The sequence below is a fragment of the Vulpes lagopus genome, chromosome 3 (genome assembly GCF_018345385.1).
Source record: "Vulpes lagopus strain Blue_001 chromosome 3, ASM1834538v1, whole genome shotgun sequence".
NCBI classification, from domain to species: domain Eukaryota; kingdom Metazoa; phylum Chordata; class Mammalia; order Carnivora; family Canidae; genus Vulpes; species Vulpes lagopus.
In genome coordinates, this window is record NC_054826.1 from 94,184,964 (window position 1) to 94,204,321 (window position 19,358).

At 59.1% G+C, this 19,358-nt stretch overlaps 1 protein-coding gene and 1 long non-coding RNA gene across 4 annotated transcripts in view; one reads left to right on the forward strand and one right to left on the reverse strand.

Moving 5' to 3' along the window:
• The window catches only part of CASTOR2 (cytosolic arginine sensor for mTORC1 subunit 2), a 54,501-nt gene extending 35,898 nt beyond the window's left edge, over positions 1-18,603 (forward strand). For both annotated transcript variants that reach the window (XM_041749054.1, XM_041749053.1), the window contains exons 3-9: positions 7,045-7,238; positions 7,758-7,890; positions 8,396-8,519; positions 9,190-9,300; positions 9,695-9,777; positions 13,094-13,188; positions 13,268-18,603. In XM_041749054.1, coding sequence (XP_041604988.1) covers positions 7,045-7,238; positions 7,758-7,890; positions 8,396-8,519; positions 9,190-9,300; positions 9,695-9,777; positions 13,094-13,188; positions 13,268-13,333 — 806 coding nt within the window. In that variant the 3' untranslated portion in view covers positions 13,334-18,603. The remainder of the gene's footprint in view (positions 1-7,044; positions 7,239-7,757; positions 7,891-8,395; positions 8,520-9,189; positions 9,301-9,694; positions 9,778-13,093; positions 13,189-13,267) is intronic.
• Positions 258-3,581, reverse strand: LOC121487389. 2 transcript variants are annotated; one of them, XR_005986834.1, is made up of 3 exons: positions 2,636-3,581; positions 2,480-2,549; positions 258-1,221 (listed from the first exon to the last, which is right to left on the reverse strand). It is a non-coding gene; the product is annotated as an uncharacterized LOC121487389 (long non-coding RNA). The 2 variants fall into 2 exon arrangements; XR_005986835.1 differs by having other exon boundaries at positions 1,708-2,549.
• Positions 18,604-19,358: the final 755 nt, after the last annotated feature.

Below are 19,358 nucleotides of genomic sequence, written 5' to 3' on the forward strand. Positions count from 1 at the left end.
ATCTGTTTTCTTCTCTCCCTCTGCCCTGGCTGCTCCCCTCCCTTTCTGCTCACAAGACCGCCCAGGGAAAGGCCCCGAAGCTAAAAGGGTCAGTTAGACACAGTGCTTATCCAGTTGGGAACTAAAGGCTACCAAGAAGGAACCCAGGGCTTGTTTTTATTGAGCACCTACTGTCGAGTGAGATGCTTTTTTTTTTTTTTTTTTTTAAGATTTTATTTATTTATTAGAGCGCACGCACATCCAGGGGCAGAGGGAGAGGGAGGAGCAGACTCCCCTGATAAGCATGGAGCCCGATGTGGGGCTCAATCCCAGGACCCCGGGATCATGGCCTGAACCAAAGGCAGATATTTAACCGACTGAGCCACACAGGTGTCCCAGAGTGAGATGCTTTAAAACATCCTCAGTCCATTATTCCCAGGCGTAGTTCCTGTAAGCGGTGATGATCTTCCTTTTACGATGTTCCTTTGCATAAAATCCACCCTTCTAAAGTGTCCGGTCTGGTGGTTTTTGATATGCATGGGGTTGTGCAGCCATCCCCACCATCTGATTCCAGAGCATGTTCATCACCCCAAAAAGAAACCCCAAACCCTGTACCTGTCAGCAGCCCTCCCTGTTGCCCCCCACCCCCACATCCTTTCAGTTTTATTTAGTCAGGGTTGTTGTTTGTCCTGGTCTAAAGCACAGCACGGGTTCCTTTGTGCTAAGCGTACCCAGGGGTTCACGAGGAGGTGGTGGTATTTACACCCTAGAGCGAGGAGCAGCGAGTGGAGAGGAAGTCACACGCCCAGGCTCACAAGCCATGAAGTTGAGCACACACACACACACACACACCCGACCCAGAGCTGGTGTTCCCTCCGAGCCCCTCAGTTCCCTCCTCAAAAGCATACAGAGAATGCAACAAATCCAACATTTTTATAAAAGCCCTCTCCAGCCCCAGTGACAACTCCTGGTCAGGTTTCCATCTTTCTCTTTCCAACATCTACTGTGCATGGGCTGTTTTTAGTGTACGTGTGATAGTGTCCTGGAGGGAAACATTTTCGCCTGATGCTGTAACGTCACGTTTCCTGTGATATCACAGCCTCCTGCGATGAGCGTCGTGGATGGGGCCTGCCCTCTTGCCCCGTCCCCTCTGGTTAGGGTCCATGCAGGTTTCGCTGTTCTCCGGTGATAACTTTATGAGCTCCTGAAACGTGTTATCTTTATTCTTACTCAGGCTGATTCCTAAAATGGGGTTGGAGACACAGCATTATGGGGTCAGAAGCCACCTGTTGATGGGGTTCTCAGTACAAGTTGGGGCCACCGTGTGAGATTGGAGGAGCCCTAGAGGAACAGCCTCACCCCGGCACTCTGTCCTTACACACCCCCGCCCTGAGCACCTAGCCAGTATGGGGGACTGTCACCTGGCCCCCCACGTCTAAAAAGGCACAGTGTTCCTCCCTGCCTCTAAGGGGACAGGGCAGGCCCTAAGGGAGACCCCTGCCCATCATCAAAGCTGTCTGCTTATTCATTCATTCATTTATTCATTCATTCAGCATGACACTTTCTGAGCCAAGGAGCCACAAACAGAAACCTTGGCCTTAACCACAAAGCAGGTCACATGCTTGGGCAGCCCAAAGCCATTTCCATTTTTGTGCGGGCCCTGCTGAGAAGTGTGGCACCTCAGACAAGAGGGAACGCCCCAGAGCGTCTCTTCCCTGGAACACATACCCTGTCTAAGCTGAACTCTCCATCTTGAGGCAGCAGATGAGCCAGCTCGGTGCACAGGGAGGGAGGGAGGGAGGGAGGGAGGGAGGCCGCAGGACCCGGGGAGCCGGTGTGGCAGCCCTGGACGCCCACGTCTTAGGGATCGTCAGCAGGGAGGTGTCCGGCAGCTGTGTGGCTGTCTGTTCAGAGCCAGCCCCCTGGGGTGCAGGAGGCACCTCTGACCCCGCGAGCCTCGGGGCCTGCCAGCTGCCGACACTGTCAGCTGTTGAGTCTGAGTCGTCATGATTGCGGTTGAGTCACGGCACCCTGCTGTGCAGGACCCCCCCCCCCCCCAAGGAGGAGCCCTTGAAATAGGAAGTGCCATAGCAGAGCAGATACATGAGCGCCCTGAATCCGCACACCAACTTATTCCACGGCCCCGACACAGCTGCTGGCTGCAGACTGCGCTCATGAGCCCTGGGAAAGATTCTTATTAACTTCATTTATAGACAAGGAAACTGAAGCACAGAAATGTCCGTAACCTGCACAAGGCCTCAGGGTTGGTGTCCTCTCTGGATGCTTCCATGGCATGGGCCCTCGCCGGGGGAGGTCAGAAGTGCAAGAATCCCGCCTTTGCCCCTAAACTTACAGCTCTGGGAGGACAGAAACTCAGAAACCAGAATTATAGTCTCAAGAGAGAGTGGCACCCAGCCAGCCGGCAGATGTGCAGTCCAAGAGGACTTCCTGGAGGAAGCAGTGCTTGAGACAAACCCAACTAAATGAGTACGGAGCCTACCTGGTGGAACCTGTGGAATTGGGAGCGGGGAGGCTTCCAGAATGGAGGGTTGCTTGGCACTCCCAGAGAACTGAAGGTGAGAATACAGAGCAGAAAGAGGTCAGATGAGGAAGGCCAGGAGAGGCAGAGGCAGGGGGAGCCAGTGAAGGGTCTTACCTGATCTTGAAGGGCTTGCCTGGAGGAGAGAGCCGAGTAAGGAGCCTGGTACTCTGAGGACAGAGCAGGGATCAAGAAAGAGTCAAACTCCGGATTGACCTGGGAATTTTGCTGCAGGAAAAAAGGCTGCCCAGCAGGGAGCCTCACACTGTATTTGGGTCTGGAAGACCTGGTGAGCCTTCCTGCATTTCCCTTTCTGGGGAGCTCAGAAGAGGACACTCTTGGGGAGTTTACGTAGTCACAGAAGGCTTCCTGGAGGAGGCTATTTTTGTTGCCCTTAAAGAGGGAGAGAGCATGTCAGGTGGGGACATATGAGCAAGTGCAGAAACCACGTCCAAAACGCAGATGGAAAGACAGGTTCAGGCAAAATAATGAGAGCAGCAGTACCTGCCCTGACCTCTGGGTGGTGGGCAGAGTCTGAGGTTTGCGGCTTAGAGGGGCCCAGTGCTTGTGGGTCTCGTGTGCCGAAGCGAGCACATCGTGTCCGGCAGTGTGAGCCCTACCACACGGGGGCAGGGCGCGCTGGGGGGGCATGAGTGTGCAGGAGGTGGAGGGAGGAGTCCTTGAGAAGCCTCACCCCCGGCTGGGATGGGAAGACCCAGGTTCGGATCCAGCTCTGCCAGTGTCACTGCTGGTGATTTCTGGGCAAGCTGCTCAGCTTCCCAGGGCCTCATCCCAAACACAGGATCCCCTGTCCCTTCTGTAGGCACACTCGCGACCATGCAGCATGCGCGTGCTTGGCGGGCACTAGGGGTCGCCGTGTGCACTTGGCGTGTCAGCTGGGGCAGAGGGCTGTGCCCACAGAGCTGTGAGCTCCTGCCACCTGTCTTGTGGCTTGTACTTGACCATGTCAGCAAAGCTAGGGGACAGAGCGGTGCCCCCAGCGGGAGGCGCCAGGAGGTCCCAGTCGGCCAGTGCTGACTGTCCCCCTGAAGCCGGTCCTCCCAGGGAGCACTGACAGACAGGAGGTGGTGCCCACTTGTATTTGGACTGTCCCCCGTGCTCTGCCCACACTATGTAAAATAACCTGGAGCTGAGATTGCATTTTGGGGAGGGGAGGGATGGGCCTTGAGTGCCTCCCCCTGCAGAGTCCTCGCCATTCCCATGACACCCCAGCTCCCCCCTGCCCCGGCCTCCATCATATTTATCACATCTACGGAATGAGACATTTACTCTGTATCTAACATACGTCCTCCTCTCCTCAGTTATCCAAAAATTTACTTTGTAGCTGGGAACTGTGTTTTTTAAGCAGACGTGTAGAATTCTGTCGTAGATAAACTGGTTCATCTGCCTGGCCCCGTCGTTAGATTTTAGGGAGCACCCAGGTAGGTGTTGGTTTTAAATCCCTTTGGGTCACTCACTTGCCTGTGAGTCTTGTCTTTGCCCTATGTGTTAACTGCTCCTTTACAGTGAAATTGCGCGTTGATAAAACTCCTGATATGTGTTGGCCAACTGTGATCGGGAAGCCAGCAAAAGCACCACCAGCAGTGTACTAACAGAAAGGCTCTGGCATTTGGTGAGCACTTGGACGCCAGGCACTTAGCTAAGCGCTTGATGGGGATTATCTCATTTAATCCTCGAAGCATCTTCTGGAGCTGATCCTGATTTCATCGTTCTGCATTTACAGTTAAGAAACTAAGGGGCGCTGACTTTGCCCAAAGTCGTACAGACAGGATTAAACCCTCCCGCCTGACCCCAGGACTCGACCCTGCTGCGAGCAGGGTAGGAGAAGCCTGAGAAGCACAGGCTGGGGAGCATGCTTCTGTGTAGTTCAGGGAACCGCAGGGTCCTACAGTCGGAACAGAGGAGGCCTGGGGTGGGGGTACGGAGAGCAGGGCAGCACGGGGGGCAGGAGGGGCGGCTCCACCCCCCACAGAGCCGCCCACCTCTGTGGCTGGAGGTGACAAGACACCGTTAACCTCTACTACCACACAGCGTACGCAGCTCTGAGAGGCTATTTTTAGGGTCTTGTACTATGTGTGGTGACAGAAATAATCCATTTTTGTCTTGGAATGGGTCCACTTTTCCTCTAGGGAAGGGCAGGCTTGCTGCCTCCTGGTCAGCCTTCTGGCAGCTCATCCCCACGGCCCCAACATGGGGGGGCGTTGGCGGGGGGTGAGGACGGGCCCCACACAGGCCTTCCCTCGCCCCGTGCAGAGTGCCGGAGCAGCGTTTGAGGTCCCTGCTCCTCTGACAAAGCGCGCCCTCCTGGCAGTGTCAGAGGGTGATCGCTGGTCTGAAGCTGTCCACGGTCGGTGGGTGCTAGCCAGGGCCGAGAGCCAGGAGCCCATCGCGGCCACCCGCTGCCCAGACAGCTGGACTGACCTGAGATCCTGTGTCCCCGCCTCCACCCCCACCACCTACTGTCACCTGGAGGGGGGCTGACTGCCCAGAGCTTTCTGTGCGTGCGTCCACAAGCAGACGGGCAGCGTCCTGCTCCGTCCCCCACGGGTGGGCCTAGTATTCGAAGAGCTTGGCCGTGGTACGGTGGCCGCTCACCTTACACAGCCACCAGAAATGAAAGGAATCACAAATCAAACTTACAGTCCTAGGGCAGCCCGGGTGGCGCAGCAGTTTAGCGCCGCCTTCAGCCCAGGGCGTGATCCTGGAGACCCGGGATCAAGTCTGTCAGGCTCCTTGCCTGTGTCTCTGTCTCTGTCTCTGTCTCTCTCTCTCTCTCTCTCTCTCTGTGTCTCTCATGAATAAATAAATAAAATCTTAAAAAATATGTATCTTTAAAAAACAATTTACAGTCCTGTTTCTTCTGTTGCACTAGCCACGTGTGAGCTGCTAGCATTTTGGGCAAGCGGAGGTGCAGAGCTTCTCCATCCCTGCACAAAGCTCCCACGACAGCGCTCCTTGAGAGTTTTTTGAGAAAGGACTTCGGCTTTTTTTTTTTTTTTTTAATTTATTCATGAGAGACAGAGAGAGGCAGAGACAGAGGCAGTCTCCTTAAGGGGAGCCCAATGCAGGACTCGATCCCAGGACCCCGGGATCACGCCCTGAGCTGAAGGCAGACGCTCAACCACTGAGCCACCCACGTGCCCCAGGACTTTGGCTTTTACCCAAGATACGCAGGGAGCCGCTGGGTGGGTTTGGGTTGAAGGAGCCTGGAATGGGGGGCAGAGAGGGCTGGTTCGCAAAAGCTTGTATTAGCATGCAGCAACATAAGACATAAATGACCCTTCCAGAATTTCCCCAAGAAGGCCAAAGGGATCCTGCTCTCATGAAAGGGGCATTTTCTTTCTTTTTTTTTTTTTTTTTTAAAGATTTTATTTATTTATTCATGAGATACAGAGAGAGGCAGAGACACAGGCAGAGGGAGAAGCAGGCTCCATGCAGGGAGCCTGATGTGGGACTCGATCCTGGGGCTCTAGGATCACGCCCTGGGCCAAAGGCAGGCGCTAAACCGCCGAGCCACCCAGGGATCCCGGAAGGGGCATTTTCAAGATTTCATCATTAAATATTAAAATGATGGCTGCCCACTGTCAGGATCACAGGAAGTGCTGGGTTGACCATCTCACACAGCTGGCCCATCAGGATCCCCGGCCCTTGGTGGCTCCGGGGGCTGGCTGTGCAGATGATGGCAGGGTTGGGGGGTTCACAGTGCTGCCCCCCCCCAGGGCCAAGCCCCTCAGGATTTCAGAGGTGGAGCTGTGTGTTCTCCCATAATGCAGGGCTGAGGGAAACCAGGAGAGAAATCCCAGGCCCCCCTACCCTGTCTCCTGGTTTCTCTTCCACTCCCAACCCCCTGAGAGGTTCCCGGGAACCTCTATGAAAACTGGGGAGTGAGGGGGGTGCACCTGAATGGCTCAGTCAGTTAAGCGTCTGACTCTTGATTTCAGCTCAGGTCATGGTCTCAGGGCTGTAGGATCCAGGCTCCTTGCTAAGCGGGGAGTCTGCTTGACATTCTCTCCTCTTGCCCCTCCTCCCCTGCTGTGCACTCTTTCTTAAATAAGTAAATCTTCAAAAAAAATAAAAAGTAAAATGGGTCCTGTTCCACCCATATGAGGGCCGTGGCCGCAGCCCCTGACCGCCAGAAGGGTAATGCAAACTGGAAATAACAAAATCATTACTCACTGCTGACTACCCATCGTTTCACGGCTGAGGCAATAGAAACCCAACACACATCAGCCGCTTGTCACCCAGGCTCCTGCCCTGCCAAGCGCCTGGCACGTCCAAAGTCCTCTGAGGGCCTTCCCTGCCTGGTCCTCCCAGGATGGGACCTCCGATCCTGTCCTCCTTTGACAGATGAGGGTGCCGGGGCCCAGGGGCCAGAGCTGGCCAGGGTCCCACAGCTGGCCCGCGCCTCTCTCCCCATCCCTACAGCCTGCCCTGCCCCCTGCCCTGAGGACCCGGGACCCTTCAGTCACAGGCCTGCCTTCTGTGTGTGTCTCCCCCACCCACAGAGCTGCCCTCCTCAGAGCACCTAAGCGTGGCGGATGCCACCTGGCTGGCCCTGAACGTGGTGTCAGGCGGGGGCAGCTTCTCCAGCTCGCAGCCCATCGGCGTGACCAAGATTGCCAAGTCGGTCATTGCCCCGCTGGCCGACCAGAACATCTCCGTGTTCATGCTCTCCACCTACCAGACGGACTTCATCCTGGTGAGCTGTGGCCCCCATTGCGTGATGCGCTCAGAGGCCAGGACTACCTTAGGGTCATGGGTCAAGTGTCAGCATGGCCCAGGCAGGACTGCGGGGCTCTGACTAGCCCCACACACCACCTGCCTTTTGCAGGCCAGGCTTGGTGTGACCCAGAGCTCAGGATGTGAGGGCTGGGAGCACGTGCGGACAGGGGTGGCCAGAGCGTCTGGTCACAGGGCCCATGGCGAATCCTGGCCACTACACCGTTCATTCTGTCCTCCCACAGGTGGGGCCACCCTCCAGAGCTTGGGCCTTGGAGGGGTGGGGACAGGTCTAGGCATAGCCCTGCAGGGTGAGAAGGGGCATACCCCCCAGCCCTCTGCAGAGTCCTGTCTCCCCTGCATCATCCCTGCCACCCCCGGGGAGGCCCAAGTACCTGGTTCCAGGTGCCCGTTCCCCCCAGCATGGGGAAGCTGGTTCTGGGAGCAGAATCCCCCAGTGGCCCGAGGGACACTCACATCCTTGACTCCCTGTTCCCAGGTACGTGAACGGGACCTGCCCTTTGTCACTCACACCTTGTCATCAGAGTTCACCATTTTGAGAGTCGTCAATGGCGAGACGGTAGCGGCTGAGAACCTCGGCATCACCAATGGCTTCGTGAAGCCCAAAATGGGTGAGTTGAGGAGGCTCCGTGCAGGGGAGAACTTAAGAAGTTACTAGGTCCTACCCCAGAGCAGCCACATCTCAGAGTATCTGACGCACCAGACATAACACAGGGTAAGAGTCCTGGTCAGACCCTGCTCTCAAGGTCTAGCAAGGGCAGGGGACATGGACACGGCCAGAAGCCACTCCTCAGCCACCTGAGGTATCAGGATGGGCCTCCCAGAGGCAGCGACTCTCAAACTGAAGCTTGGAGCACAAGTAGGAGCTCAGCCAGATGGAAAAGGTTAGAAAGGCCATTCACTCCAGGCAGTCGGCAAGGCATGTGCTAAGGCCCGGGGGTCTGGAAGTGAGCCTGGAGAATCAGGAGAGCTGTGGGTGGTACCGGAGGCTGCAGAAGGAGCAGGGACCAGGTCTCCCGGAGCAGCTGTCAGCTGACCCCACTCCTCTTCCCGGGTCCTCCTCCCGCCCCATGCCGCTCCTCCCGGCCTCAGCACCTGCTCTCTTTGCTCTCACAGTCCAGAGGCCTGTCATCCACCCTCTGTCCAGCCCAAGCAATAGGTTCTGTGTCACCAGCCTGGACCCTGACACGCTGCCTGCAGTTGCCACGCTCCTCATGGACGTCATGTTCTACTCCAACGGGTACGTCCCCCTTGAACGTGAGAGGCCGCAGGGAGCCCCAGTCTGAGTGGGGAGACAGATCTGCCACCTGCCCTGGAAGCTGGTCCGAGGGTGGGGGTGGATCATAGCTCTACCCAAAAGTCACACTCTGTGAGGGGAGACATCATTCCTTGGGAACCCCTGAAACATGGTGAAGCCCCAGGGGCATGCATATGTTTGTGGGATAAATACCCCATTCACTGTTCCCTGAGCCCCAAGGGCAGGTCCAGTCCATAGAGGAGCCAGGAGGGTTTTCACTCAGCAGACAACAGGCTTTGCATTTTTCCTCAGAGCAGATTGTAAGTTCAGGCGCTAGGTGGGGTGAGACCAGAGGCCCGTGAGCTGGAGTGACCACAGACTGTGCCCTGAGGTGTGGGGCAGTGCAGGGACAGTGCACAGAGGGCCGGCTGGGACTGCGATGTGTGGTGCTCACCTCCGTGAACTCTGTGGGCTCATCGCCCCTCCAATGAGACCGAGGGTGGGGACAGAGGTTCGGGGTCACCCAGCAAGTCATCCAGGACAGGATCAGGGCCATGTTCCTGGCCATTGCTCTTCTCAGCACCCTGTGCAAAGGCCGATGAGCAGCAGGCAGGCCGGGTGGGTACAGCAGGGGTCCCCCGCACCCCTCACCACCCCACCCCCCGGCCCCCAGGGTGAAGGACCCCATGGCTGCCGGTGAGGACTGTGGCCACATCCGCTTCTTCTCCTTCTCCCTCATCGAGGGCTACATCTCCCTGGTGATGGACGTGCAGACCCAGCAGAGGTGAGTTGGGCCTGGGGTGGGCTTGGCTCCGTGGGCACACGCACCCTGTCCACAGTCAGGGCTTGCCTCGTGGCTGAGCTGGCCCCATCCTACAGATGACAGCCACTCAGAGAGATGAAGGCCCCGGGTTATCAGGGCTGTCCCCTCTCTGCAGCTGGGTGGTGGCGACAGCGTCCTTTACCAATCAGCAGAGGGAGGGCGTTTGTTCCCAAGCCCTCTCCCAGCTTTGCCTTCCTGTTCCCCGCCAGATGAGGAGGGCTCAGGAGGGGGCCTGGAGCCTCCTGAGCTCCCCGCTCTGGCCCAGCACCAGAGCCCTGAGGACACCCACAGTTCCTACCACGGGATCACAACCCAGGTCAGCCTCTGGGGTATTTCTCTCTCTCTCCTTATTCAGGTTCCCTAGTAATTTGTTGTTCACAAGTGCATCTGGAGAGCTCTGGAAGATGGTGCGGATCGGAGGACAGCCCCTGGGATTCGGTGAGCTCTGGGGGGTGCCACACCGGTTGGGGGGGGGCTAGCATCGCCATCTGGGCTCACTCACCCCATGGTACAGATGGGGAGGTGGAGGCTTCAGGAGCCTTGGGCCCTGGACCAGCGAGTGACAGGAGGCTTGGGCCTCCAGAGGATGGGAGGAGCGCCTACAACCGAAACGCTCTTACTTCTGTCCCCCTAGAAATTGCATACCTGTTTATTAGTACAGCATCAGGGGTGTGATAAAAATCGAAAAGGAAGGGGTGCCTGGGTGGCTCAGTCAGTAAGCGGCTGACTCTCGATCTCCACTCAGGTCGTGAAGTTAGGGTTCTGAGTTTGGGCCCTGCTTTTGGGCTCCGTGCTGGACATGGGGTCTACTTTAGAAAAAAAAAGTCACTCCTTTGTCCCAGCTGCTCACAGGCAATGGCTGTTGTTCTAAAGAGTGTCCCTCACAGAAATAAATGCAGTTGCAGTCAGACTTAGACCCCCAGCACTCACCCCTACGTACCTCACCTCTTCTGTCCTAGGAAGGGGCAGCTTCTCCTCCATGGTCTCGATGACCTGATCCCCCAGGAGGACATCCGCAGAGATTCCCTAAGATTCTCTAGCCTCGGTGTCCATAGCTGCCCAAACAGCGTCTCTGGCAGTGAGGTTTGCCCACGATTATGTTCCACAGGCCCACGGGGTTCAGAGCTCTTGGTAGTTAGCAGGGCCGAGTGGCACCGATTTGCCCAGAGCTGATGGAGGCTGCTGGTCCCACTGTCAGCGATGCAGCATCAGAAATGATTGGCTTCAGTTAAACCTGTTAGACCCCCAAGCTGGAACCCGGGAGAGGCTCCTGGTCGTCTCCAGGAAGCATCTTCCACAAGCCCTGGTGGGATCGGTGAACCCTGATCTCCCACAGACAGAGTGAAGAATGTTCCAGGTAAAGCTCAGACTGCTCCAGGGACCATGATGTCGGCCCCAGATGCTCCACGCCTGGGACGGGAGATGGAGGTGGCCGGGCATTTTGACCTGAGGCCAAAGGGTCAGTGAGGGAGCCAGCCACAGCCCCCTGCCTATGGATGAGCTTGCAGGGGACAGTAACTAGCAGGACGAGACGAGTGCCCCCAACTCTGCCCACATCACAGCCAAAGCCAGAGCTATCCTGGGGGCAGGACAGTGGGCTGCTCTGTGGATGCTGAGAAATGTACGCTGAAGGCTCCTGGTAGGACCCTGGGGCCCACCTGCCTCTCAGGGCCTCCTTTGCCACAGACCCCAGCATGTCTCCCGCTGACACTTGCTGCCCGGTGCAGGGTCGTGGGGACTGAGCGCCAGAAGAACTCCTCACAAAGGAGGCTGTTAGGAACAAGCGTGACCACAGGCAGGTGCACCTCGGTTCCCTGACTGCCATCCTAATGAGGAGGATGGTAGCTGCCTCCTCCGGGTGGTAAGCACTCGTGTCATATACCAGGTGGCTCGGAGAGGGTCAGGAAGGGTGAGGCTTCCCAGAGAAGGTGACAGGTGGGGAGGGGAGGGCAGTACTAGCAGCAAGAGTATGATGTGGCACCCATGTGGCTCCAGGTGGCTGTGCCCAGGGTGCAGGGTCCAAAGGGTAGAAAGCATAGGACCTAGCCGGGCCACCACAAGCAGCGGGGCAGAGTCCTGATGCCAGACCGAGGGGTCTTCCTGAAAGTGGGGAACCTGGCACAGCTTTGGCCGCCAAGGCGAGCAGCCAAGGCCACCCAGAGACTCGGGTGACAAGGAGGAGGACCTGCCCAGCGGCTTGTCTTTACCCCCAGCTTTGGTTCCGAATTAATCAGAATACACTCTGTAATACAAAAACAAAATGTCCCAATGATGGAGAAATAGAGGGGCTGGCAAATGGAATTCAGAACGTCGCTCGGTGGGCGGAGGTGTGCACGTTGCTGTTGGGCTGTTCTGCTTGGGGCGGCCCTGTGGGCGGGCGGCCAGGGGAGGGCGCGGACCACAGCCTGCAGCTGCCTCCCCAAGACGGCGCGGGGTTTAAAGCCACCCTTACAGCTGTGAATAGCCCTGCAAGAAAAATAACTTGCCGAGAACCTGAACGATTCTAGACCCACAGGTTCTATATGCTTCTGAGTGTGGTTTGGAGTAAACGTATCTTCCATCCTAACCCGGCGTGCACACGCACACTGCTCAGGCTACGCCTTCACAAGACCGTCCTGGCTCGAGCTCTGCGCTGTGCCATTTGGGCTTCCCTTAGCTGTCGTACAATTTTATAAAGTGCTGGTCACCAGCCTTCCAAACTGATGGGACACGTGGGCCCCAGCCCAAGTTAGAGAGAGATCATTCTAGACTCTCATCTCCTATCCCCGTTTTTATCAGAAGAGCTGTGTCCATAGCGAAAGGATTTTAGAAGACGGCCAGTCTCCACCACAGGGTGCCACAGTCACCAGGTGTGCAGACACCAGGCCTGCCCAGCCACCAAAAGGGCCTGCGCGGTCACCACCCAGGTCCAGGTGCGGCTGACAATAGCAGGACCAGGGCGACAGAGTGAAGAAGCAGAGGAGATGCTGGATGGCAGTGACGCTGGGGCGTTGCAGGGGTGGAACCCGGGTGGATTCCCAGCGTGGTGGCTGATGAGCCGATCTGGACTCTCCCACCCAGTCAGGGACAGTGTTGGAAAAGTCATCATCGGAAGATTTTGATTTCTGTCAAAATCAGAAGAGGGGCTTTGGGGGAAACAACCTGAAAACTTTGAAGGGGTTGTTTTGGTGGCACAGGGTGGTCCTCAGATCCTGGAGGTCTTCCTGGAGGAGGAAGCCTTGAGTAGTGCCTTCAAATCAGGCAGAGAGCTAGGGGTGAGGAGAGGCTGCACCTCTGCTTTGAGGGTCTAGAGGGAAAAAGAAGCCGCATCCGGGCCCCCAAAAATGCCTGGCACTACTTTTAGGACAAGTCGAGGTCATTAGCCGGCGGGGACTCAGATGAGGGAACCGATGCTCACAGAGAGGAAGTGACTTGACCACAGTCTTCTGGCTAGAAGAGAGTCTAAGGGCAACAGGAATAGGGCCTGAGCCCCCATCCTCCCGTGGGCCCGCAGCCTCCAGCTCTGTCTCAGAGAACACGCGAGATGGCAGAGAAGGAGGCTTGGGAGCCCCGGAGGGGCCCGCAAAGCCGGACAGAGCTGGGCCCTGCTGAGGGGAGCGCGACGCCAGCCCGGGGGTCAGAGGAGGCTCCCGGGTGGAGGGGGCCTTGGCGCCAAGCCTTCAGGGCGAAGGGCAGGTGCGCTGGGAAAGGCTCTGTGTGCGGAGGGAGGGGGGCTGGCCGGGGTGCTGAGCGTGGTCCCCCCCTCTGTTCCCAGATGAGTGTGGCATCGTGGCCCAGATCTCCGAGCCCCTGGCCGCCGCGGACATCCCCGCCTACTACATCAGTACTTTCAAGTTCGACCACGCGCTGGTGAGTGTCCCGCACCGGCCCGGGGGGCGAGGGGTGCGGGCAGGGGCTCACGGGTCTTGCCTCCTGCCGCCCCCCGCAGGTACCAGAGGAGAACATTAGTGCCGTCATCAGCGCCCTGAAAGTCAGCCAAGCAGAGAAGCATTAGGAGAGCCTCTCCCGCTCCTCCCTTCCTGCCCCCCAGACCCGGGCCCGGCCCCCACCCTGAAGATTCTTCTCACAGTATTTCTCACAGACTGGAAAATCGGCCCCAGGGTCCCCAAGAAGGGGCCTCTGGGAGACACCCCCAGTTGCTCCCCCTGCCAGGCCTGGGGCCCGAGCTGAGGCCTCCCCGTGCCCTCCTGCCTTCCTGGAGGCCCCAGGCCCTCCAGAAGACCCCAACCTCCTCCTCGCCCCACCCCTACTCCAGGAAACGATGTCTGAGGCCCCGGGAGCTGGCGAGCCCGCCCGCCTTCCCATCTGGCCTTGCCCACACCTGGGGACAGATGCTGAAGGAAGCAGGTGCCTCCTGCCAGACCGTGGTGTTCTGACTCTCGTGTCATCTCGGGGAACTGGCCGAGCGGGGCTGAGTTCACGGAGCCCGGGGCGGCCCCCGTGAGGACCTGGGGCTGGACGTGTGGTCGCTGGTCTCTGGTTCCATCAGCTCCGGGCTGGTTCCCGCCGAGTGGAGGCCAGTGGGCGGCCCTCGGGCCACGTGCTGGGGAGGCTTTGCCGAGCACGGCGGGAGGGGAGGCCTGAGCTGGGGAGGACCCGCGCCACCCAGAATTTCGCCTGCCATCCACAGGGCCTGCGCCCCGACTCCCAGCAAGACTGCCAAGGGGGCCCTGTCCAGACGCCCCCCACCGTAAGCACTCACTCCTGGGGGTGGTTCCCAGGAAACCCACCAGCCTGGGGCACAAGCTCCTGACCCCTCTTGCTGTCCCGGGACCCTCCTTGGGCAAGCGGAGCCTTGGTTTCCCCCGGGTGGGGGCATCCCCAGCATTCTGGACCTGGGGTTTCTTGGGTCACCCCCACCCCCAGCAGTTGATTAGACCAGCACAGGGCTCCCCTGTTATCCTGCCCCCCCCCCTCGCTCCCCTGCCCCACTTGTGGGGGATGTGGAAGGCCTCTGCCCCCGACTCACCTGCCTGCCTGCCCCTCAGCTGGGGCCTGTGGCACTCATGAGTACTTGACCTGGGGGGCAGCTTATCTGAGCCTTAATAGAGAAAACTGTACCGTACGTTTTAGTTTCTTATTTAATATATTTGCGCCCAGGCTGTGGTCGGCGGCAGTTTCAGGGGACGGGGCCTCCTGAGTTCTCTCGGGGGGCCCAGAGGCTCAGCATCATTCGGCTGGCGCCCTGTGGCTGCAGGGACCAGCAGGAGAATCAGGTGGTGTCGCAGATTTTTGGAGCAGGAAGCTGGCAGTAGAGGTCTGTCACGAGACAGGGGGCCCCCAGGGCACCCCACCCAGAGCCATACAAGCCCCACGGACAGGTGCCCAGGCTGCCGTGGTTCTCTCTGAACATCAGAGGGGACCCGCAGGCCACAGGGTGGTGGGCAGCCAGGCGGCAGGCAGGCTGCGGCAGTCTCGTACCCCTGGAGGCCCAGCAGGGAGCGTGGGGTGAAGCCCGCATGCCCTCTGCAGCTGGGGCTGGACCGGGGGGTCCCCAGCGGCTCCTGCCTCCCCTGGTGCTCTTTCTCAGGCTGACTTGCGCTGTTCCTGAGAAGCTCAGAGGAGAAAGGCTGTTCTCCTAGTAGGTGAGGGGCTTGTGTGAGCCCCATGCCCCCCTTCTCCCAGCGTTGTGGGACCAACCCTCCAAGCCCCGGAAACCCACCAGACAGAAGAGCCGCGGGTCTGGATCCTCACAGACGCTCAGGACCCAAGCACTGATTAGGAACCCACTTTTTTTTTTTTTTTTTTTAAGTTAACTCATTTTGCACAAAACTCCCAAGCAACCAAAACGCGTCCACTGTTTGCTGGCCGAGCGGGCAGGGAAGCGCCGAAGCCCTGAGTCCCCTTCGTCTCCTCGGAAGGCCTGGGTTTTCCGTGGCGTGCCCCTCCAGACTCCTCCCTGTCAGGTCCCCGGTGGTGTCACCTCTCCGCCCTCCCTCCCTGCTGACCCAGCCTGTCGGCCCCATGACCCGAGACGTGTGCTACCCAGACCCCCCCAAACGTATCTATTGTACACACTTATAAATACCTGTGTTTTATGTTGATATAGATATATACTGTAAATAGCATATATACTTGAGCAATATATATGTTAATATATACTGTGTGAGCACGCACACGCGTGTATGCACAGTCCATGGACGCAGACCCCACTGTGTGTGCACGTGTGTGGGCGTGAGGGCCTCCGCCCGCTGGGCCTGCTGTGCACGCAGGCACCATTTGAGCCACCATATATTTTTAATTCAAGTATATAGGCAATACATTATTAGAGAAGCCCTGACTTGAGAGAAAAAAACCAGCATCCCAAGAGCAGAGCCCCAGGGCCCCCCCAAGCCTCCCCTGGAAGTGGATCCAGCCTCATTTCTGTGGCCAAGGCTCCCGGACACCCTCGTTTGCCCTGGCGGACGGGGGTACAGAGGGAGGGGCATTGGAATCCCGTCTTGCTCTGGAGCAGAAAGGCCCTCTTCCCGTTGCCCTGAGCCCGAGGACGTGGGCAGGTGGTCCCCGTCCAGCTCTCCACCCGGGGCCCCCGGAGCCCCACGTGGCTGTTCCCGCATCTTTCTCACCCGCAAGCGTAGAGACCTCAGGTTCTTTTCCCAGGCCTCCTCTTGGAGATCGGCCCCATCCAACCAGGAGGAGAAGGCCCAAAGCCCGTGCCCTCACGTCCAGGAGTGGCTGCGGCTAGGGCTGGGCCTGGGCGGGAGCTGCCACCTGGGTCTTCCGGTCCCCAGCCTCCCCTCCCGCTGCGCGTCTGTGACGAATGTAGTCATAGGTTTGGTTCTAGGCAAGATGCCCCCCCCCCCGTGTTGCTGGGTGCAGGGGGTCTCCAGGCCCCCCCCCCAGAGCGGCCTGAGGAACGCACCGTCGTGGCCGCGGTTGTCTTGGCTCTGGCTGGGGAGGCATGTGGCTTGGGCAGAGAAATGGGGTCCCTGAGGGAGGCGGCTGAGGGGTGGGGGTGAGCGGCGGCCCTGGGCCTGCTGCCTGGGCCCTGCGGGTGCATCTTTGCCTCCGTACCGTGTGGGAAGAGCTCACACCCGCTCCTGCGCACTACAGAGGGGATGGCGAGGGGGGCGCATGACCACCCCCTCCAACCTCACGCCTGGTTGTGAAGATCTGTGTCTGTGGCTGAGGCCTCCGCATGGGCTCCTCTGGTTCCCGAGAAGCACCTTCCTGTCTCCCTTGGCGCCCCGTCCCGACCCGCAGGGATGGGCAGTGCCCGCTCTGTACCTCCGTCCTCCACGGGGGTCTCCGGGCACATGCTTTCCATCCCAGCTGGAGAGCTGTGCGGACCCCCCGGCCCAGGATTCAGGGGGTCCGGAGTCTCCCAAGCACCAGCATTCTCCCCTTGCCAAGGCCTTGGTGACCAGCATGGTGTCCGGAAGAAAACACGTGGTCCAGGGAGGCTTGTGCCCCGTGAGGTGACAGGATGACACGGAGGTCAGGAGAGGAGGCTCTGGTTGGACGGCAGGGTGCGGCCCCTGGTCCCGAGCCAAGGACCCCACTGGCCTGAGAGTCCAAGATGCACCTGCCCGCCCACCGCGAGCGGCCCCTCCTGGCCGCATTTCTCAGGCTGACTGAGGAGGCCCCGGGCCACCTCGCTGGGCCTCTGGATCTGGACGTGGGGACGCCGTGGGCCCTGCCCAGCCAGAGCTAAGAGGGACCCTATGGGTCTCCCGGGTGACGGCACAGCACTCCCATGCTCTGACCCAGGGGTCCCTGGTGTCGTCCTGAGTGAACTCTGAGGGGGTGGTCGAGAGAAGCCCCCCAGTGGATCTGTGTCCCCCTGTGAGCCGGGGCCACTGGGAAACGAAGCAGGCATTTGGCGTGGGGAGCAGAGCTCGGGGCGGGGGAGGATGATGGTGTCCGTACCTTTCCCCCACAAACGCGAGCGTCGGCTTTTCAGGTTTCCCCAGTGCTGTGCTGAGGGCGGGCTCGGCCTGGAGGGGCAGGCGCCTGGCTTCCGAGAGGCGGCCGGGTGGCCGGGTGGCGGGGGTGCGTCCGGCCAGCGAGCGCGGTGGGCAGCGAGGCCCGGCGGCCCCGGGGCGCTGCCCTCTGGCTACATACCTAGTCCGAGTCTCCGAGTCTCCAAGCTCATCCCAGCTTCTTTCTTCTGTTTTCGAATTAGAGGCAATCAAAGGGCCAGTGTCCTTGTCCCTCCTCCCGTTTCCTTGGACGCTGGGAGGAGGCCACGGGGTGGGCTGTGTGGCCTTCAGCCTTGGCGTCCATGCCGTCCTGTGAGGCCTGCCCTGGGGAGAGGGGAGGGCCAGGCGGGGGCCGTGCCGAGGCAGCCTGCTGTCCTTGGGCCGATGGCTCCAGGGGGTCGGGGCCGGGGGAGGCTGGGAGTCAGGACGGGGTCGCGCTTGGCTATGAGCCTGTGTACACATACACGTGTAAGTTCAGTATTTTGAGGCCTCGGGAGCATTGTCACCTGTGGGCCACATGCAGTAGGGTTGACTGTGGGTGGCAGGCCTCGCACGCAGGACCCCCCCACCTCTCCAGAGTTTGTTAAAGCTGCTCTGAAGGGACAGTGGTGTCCCTGGCGGAGTCTCTGCTGTACCACACAGAGGCCTGGCAGCCCCAGGGGGTGAGCCCAGCCGAGCCAACTCTTCAGAAGCATCCAGTCCTGAAGACAGTATTCACAGGAGAGGTTTCGGGGGCTGGCGCCCTCCCAGCGACTCGTGCTCATCTGCAAAGAGGATGGTGGATGAAAAACGGGGCCCGGTTTGGGTTCCAAGATAAGAGGTCAAGCCCAGTGCGTTTTCCTGTCCTCTGCCTCAGTTTACCTATTCAGAAAATGGCCCAGGAGGAACTGAGCAGGGTTAGCTCCAAAACTGGGGGGGCGGTGGGGGCGGCAAGGGGCTGATGACAAACAGAATCCCAAGTCCTCCTCTTGCTCTATGCCAAAATTATTTCCGTTATCCTGAGATGGGGGTGAGTGGATGTCGGGTGTGTTATGGGGCTCTGAGGGGCCTCTGCCCTGCCCAGGGCCTCGCCTGGGGTCCGGCCCTCACCTGGCATGCCCCAGGTCACCAGCAGTAGCAGCAGTGGCACTTACATCTGTCCCAAGGTATGGGCGAGGGGGAGCACGGGGCCCCCCCGACGCCCCAAGGCCCTCACGCTTCTACCCTCTGTGTTGAAGACACACAAAACCCTCGAGATTCATGTACTGTATGACGGAGAGAAAAAAAGTACCTAATGTTCCCCAAAAAAGACAGTATATTTTGTACTTTGTAAAGTGTTAATTAAAATGGAGACAAAAATGGATGTTGGCTGACTGCTGTCTGATTTGGGGCTGATCCGGAATCACGTGTGCGGTCTCTCCCTTCTAGCCGTGCTCAGGGAGTACTGGCCGGGGTGGGGTGGGGTGGGGTGGGGCGGCGCTGGGAGGAGGGAGAGCAAACCTTCCAGCCCAACAGCCAGAGTCCGAGCGGAGAAACTCCCTCCAGAGCTGCCGAGGGGCTGTAGTAGTTACTGGGGCTGTGTAACAAGCTGCCCCCAAACTCCACAGCTTTCAAAGTGACTGTGTGTGTGTGTCACAGTTTACGTGGGTGAGGAATTCAGGAGCAATTTGAGCAGTTCTGGCTCGGAGCCCCTCGTGAGGCTGTAATCATCTGAAGTCTTGGCCGAGCCCAGAGGATCTACTTTCAAAAGCGATTTATTCACACAGCTGGCAGGTCGGGCCTGGCTCTTGGCAGGAGGCCTGTTCTGCTCCGCGTGGGTCTCGCCGTGGGGTTGAGTTCCCTCGCCGTGCGGTGCCTGGCTTCCCCAGGGCAAGGGATTTGAGGGCCAAGGTAAGAGCCAAAATGGTTTTGCGTTCCCACGCCTCAGGATTCGCACACCACCGCCCGCCACCCTCCTCTGGCCAGACAGCCTAGCCCTGGTGTGACACAGGAGAACACTCAAGGTCAAGGTCTCGGGGGCCATGTCCCGGAGCCTGGCTGCTGGCGCCCACGCTTCCTCCCCAGGCCTCTGGCACAGGCAGGCCTGGGGGTCGGCGGCAGCGGGGAGGGGGGCACAGA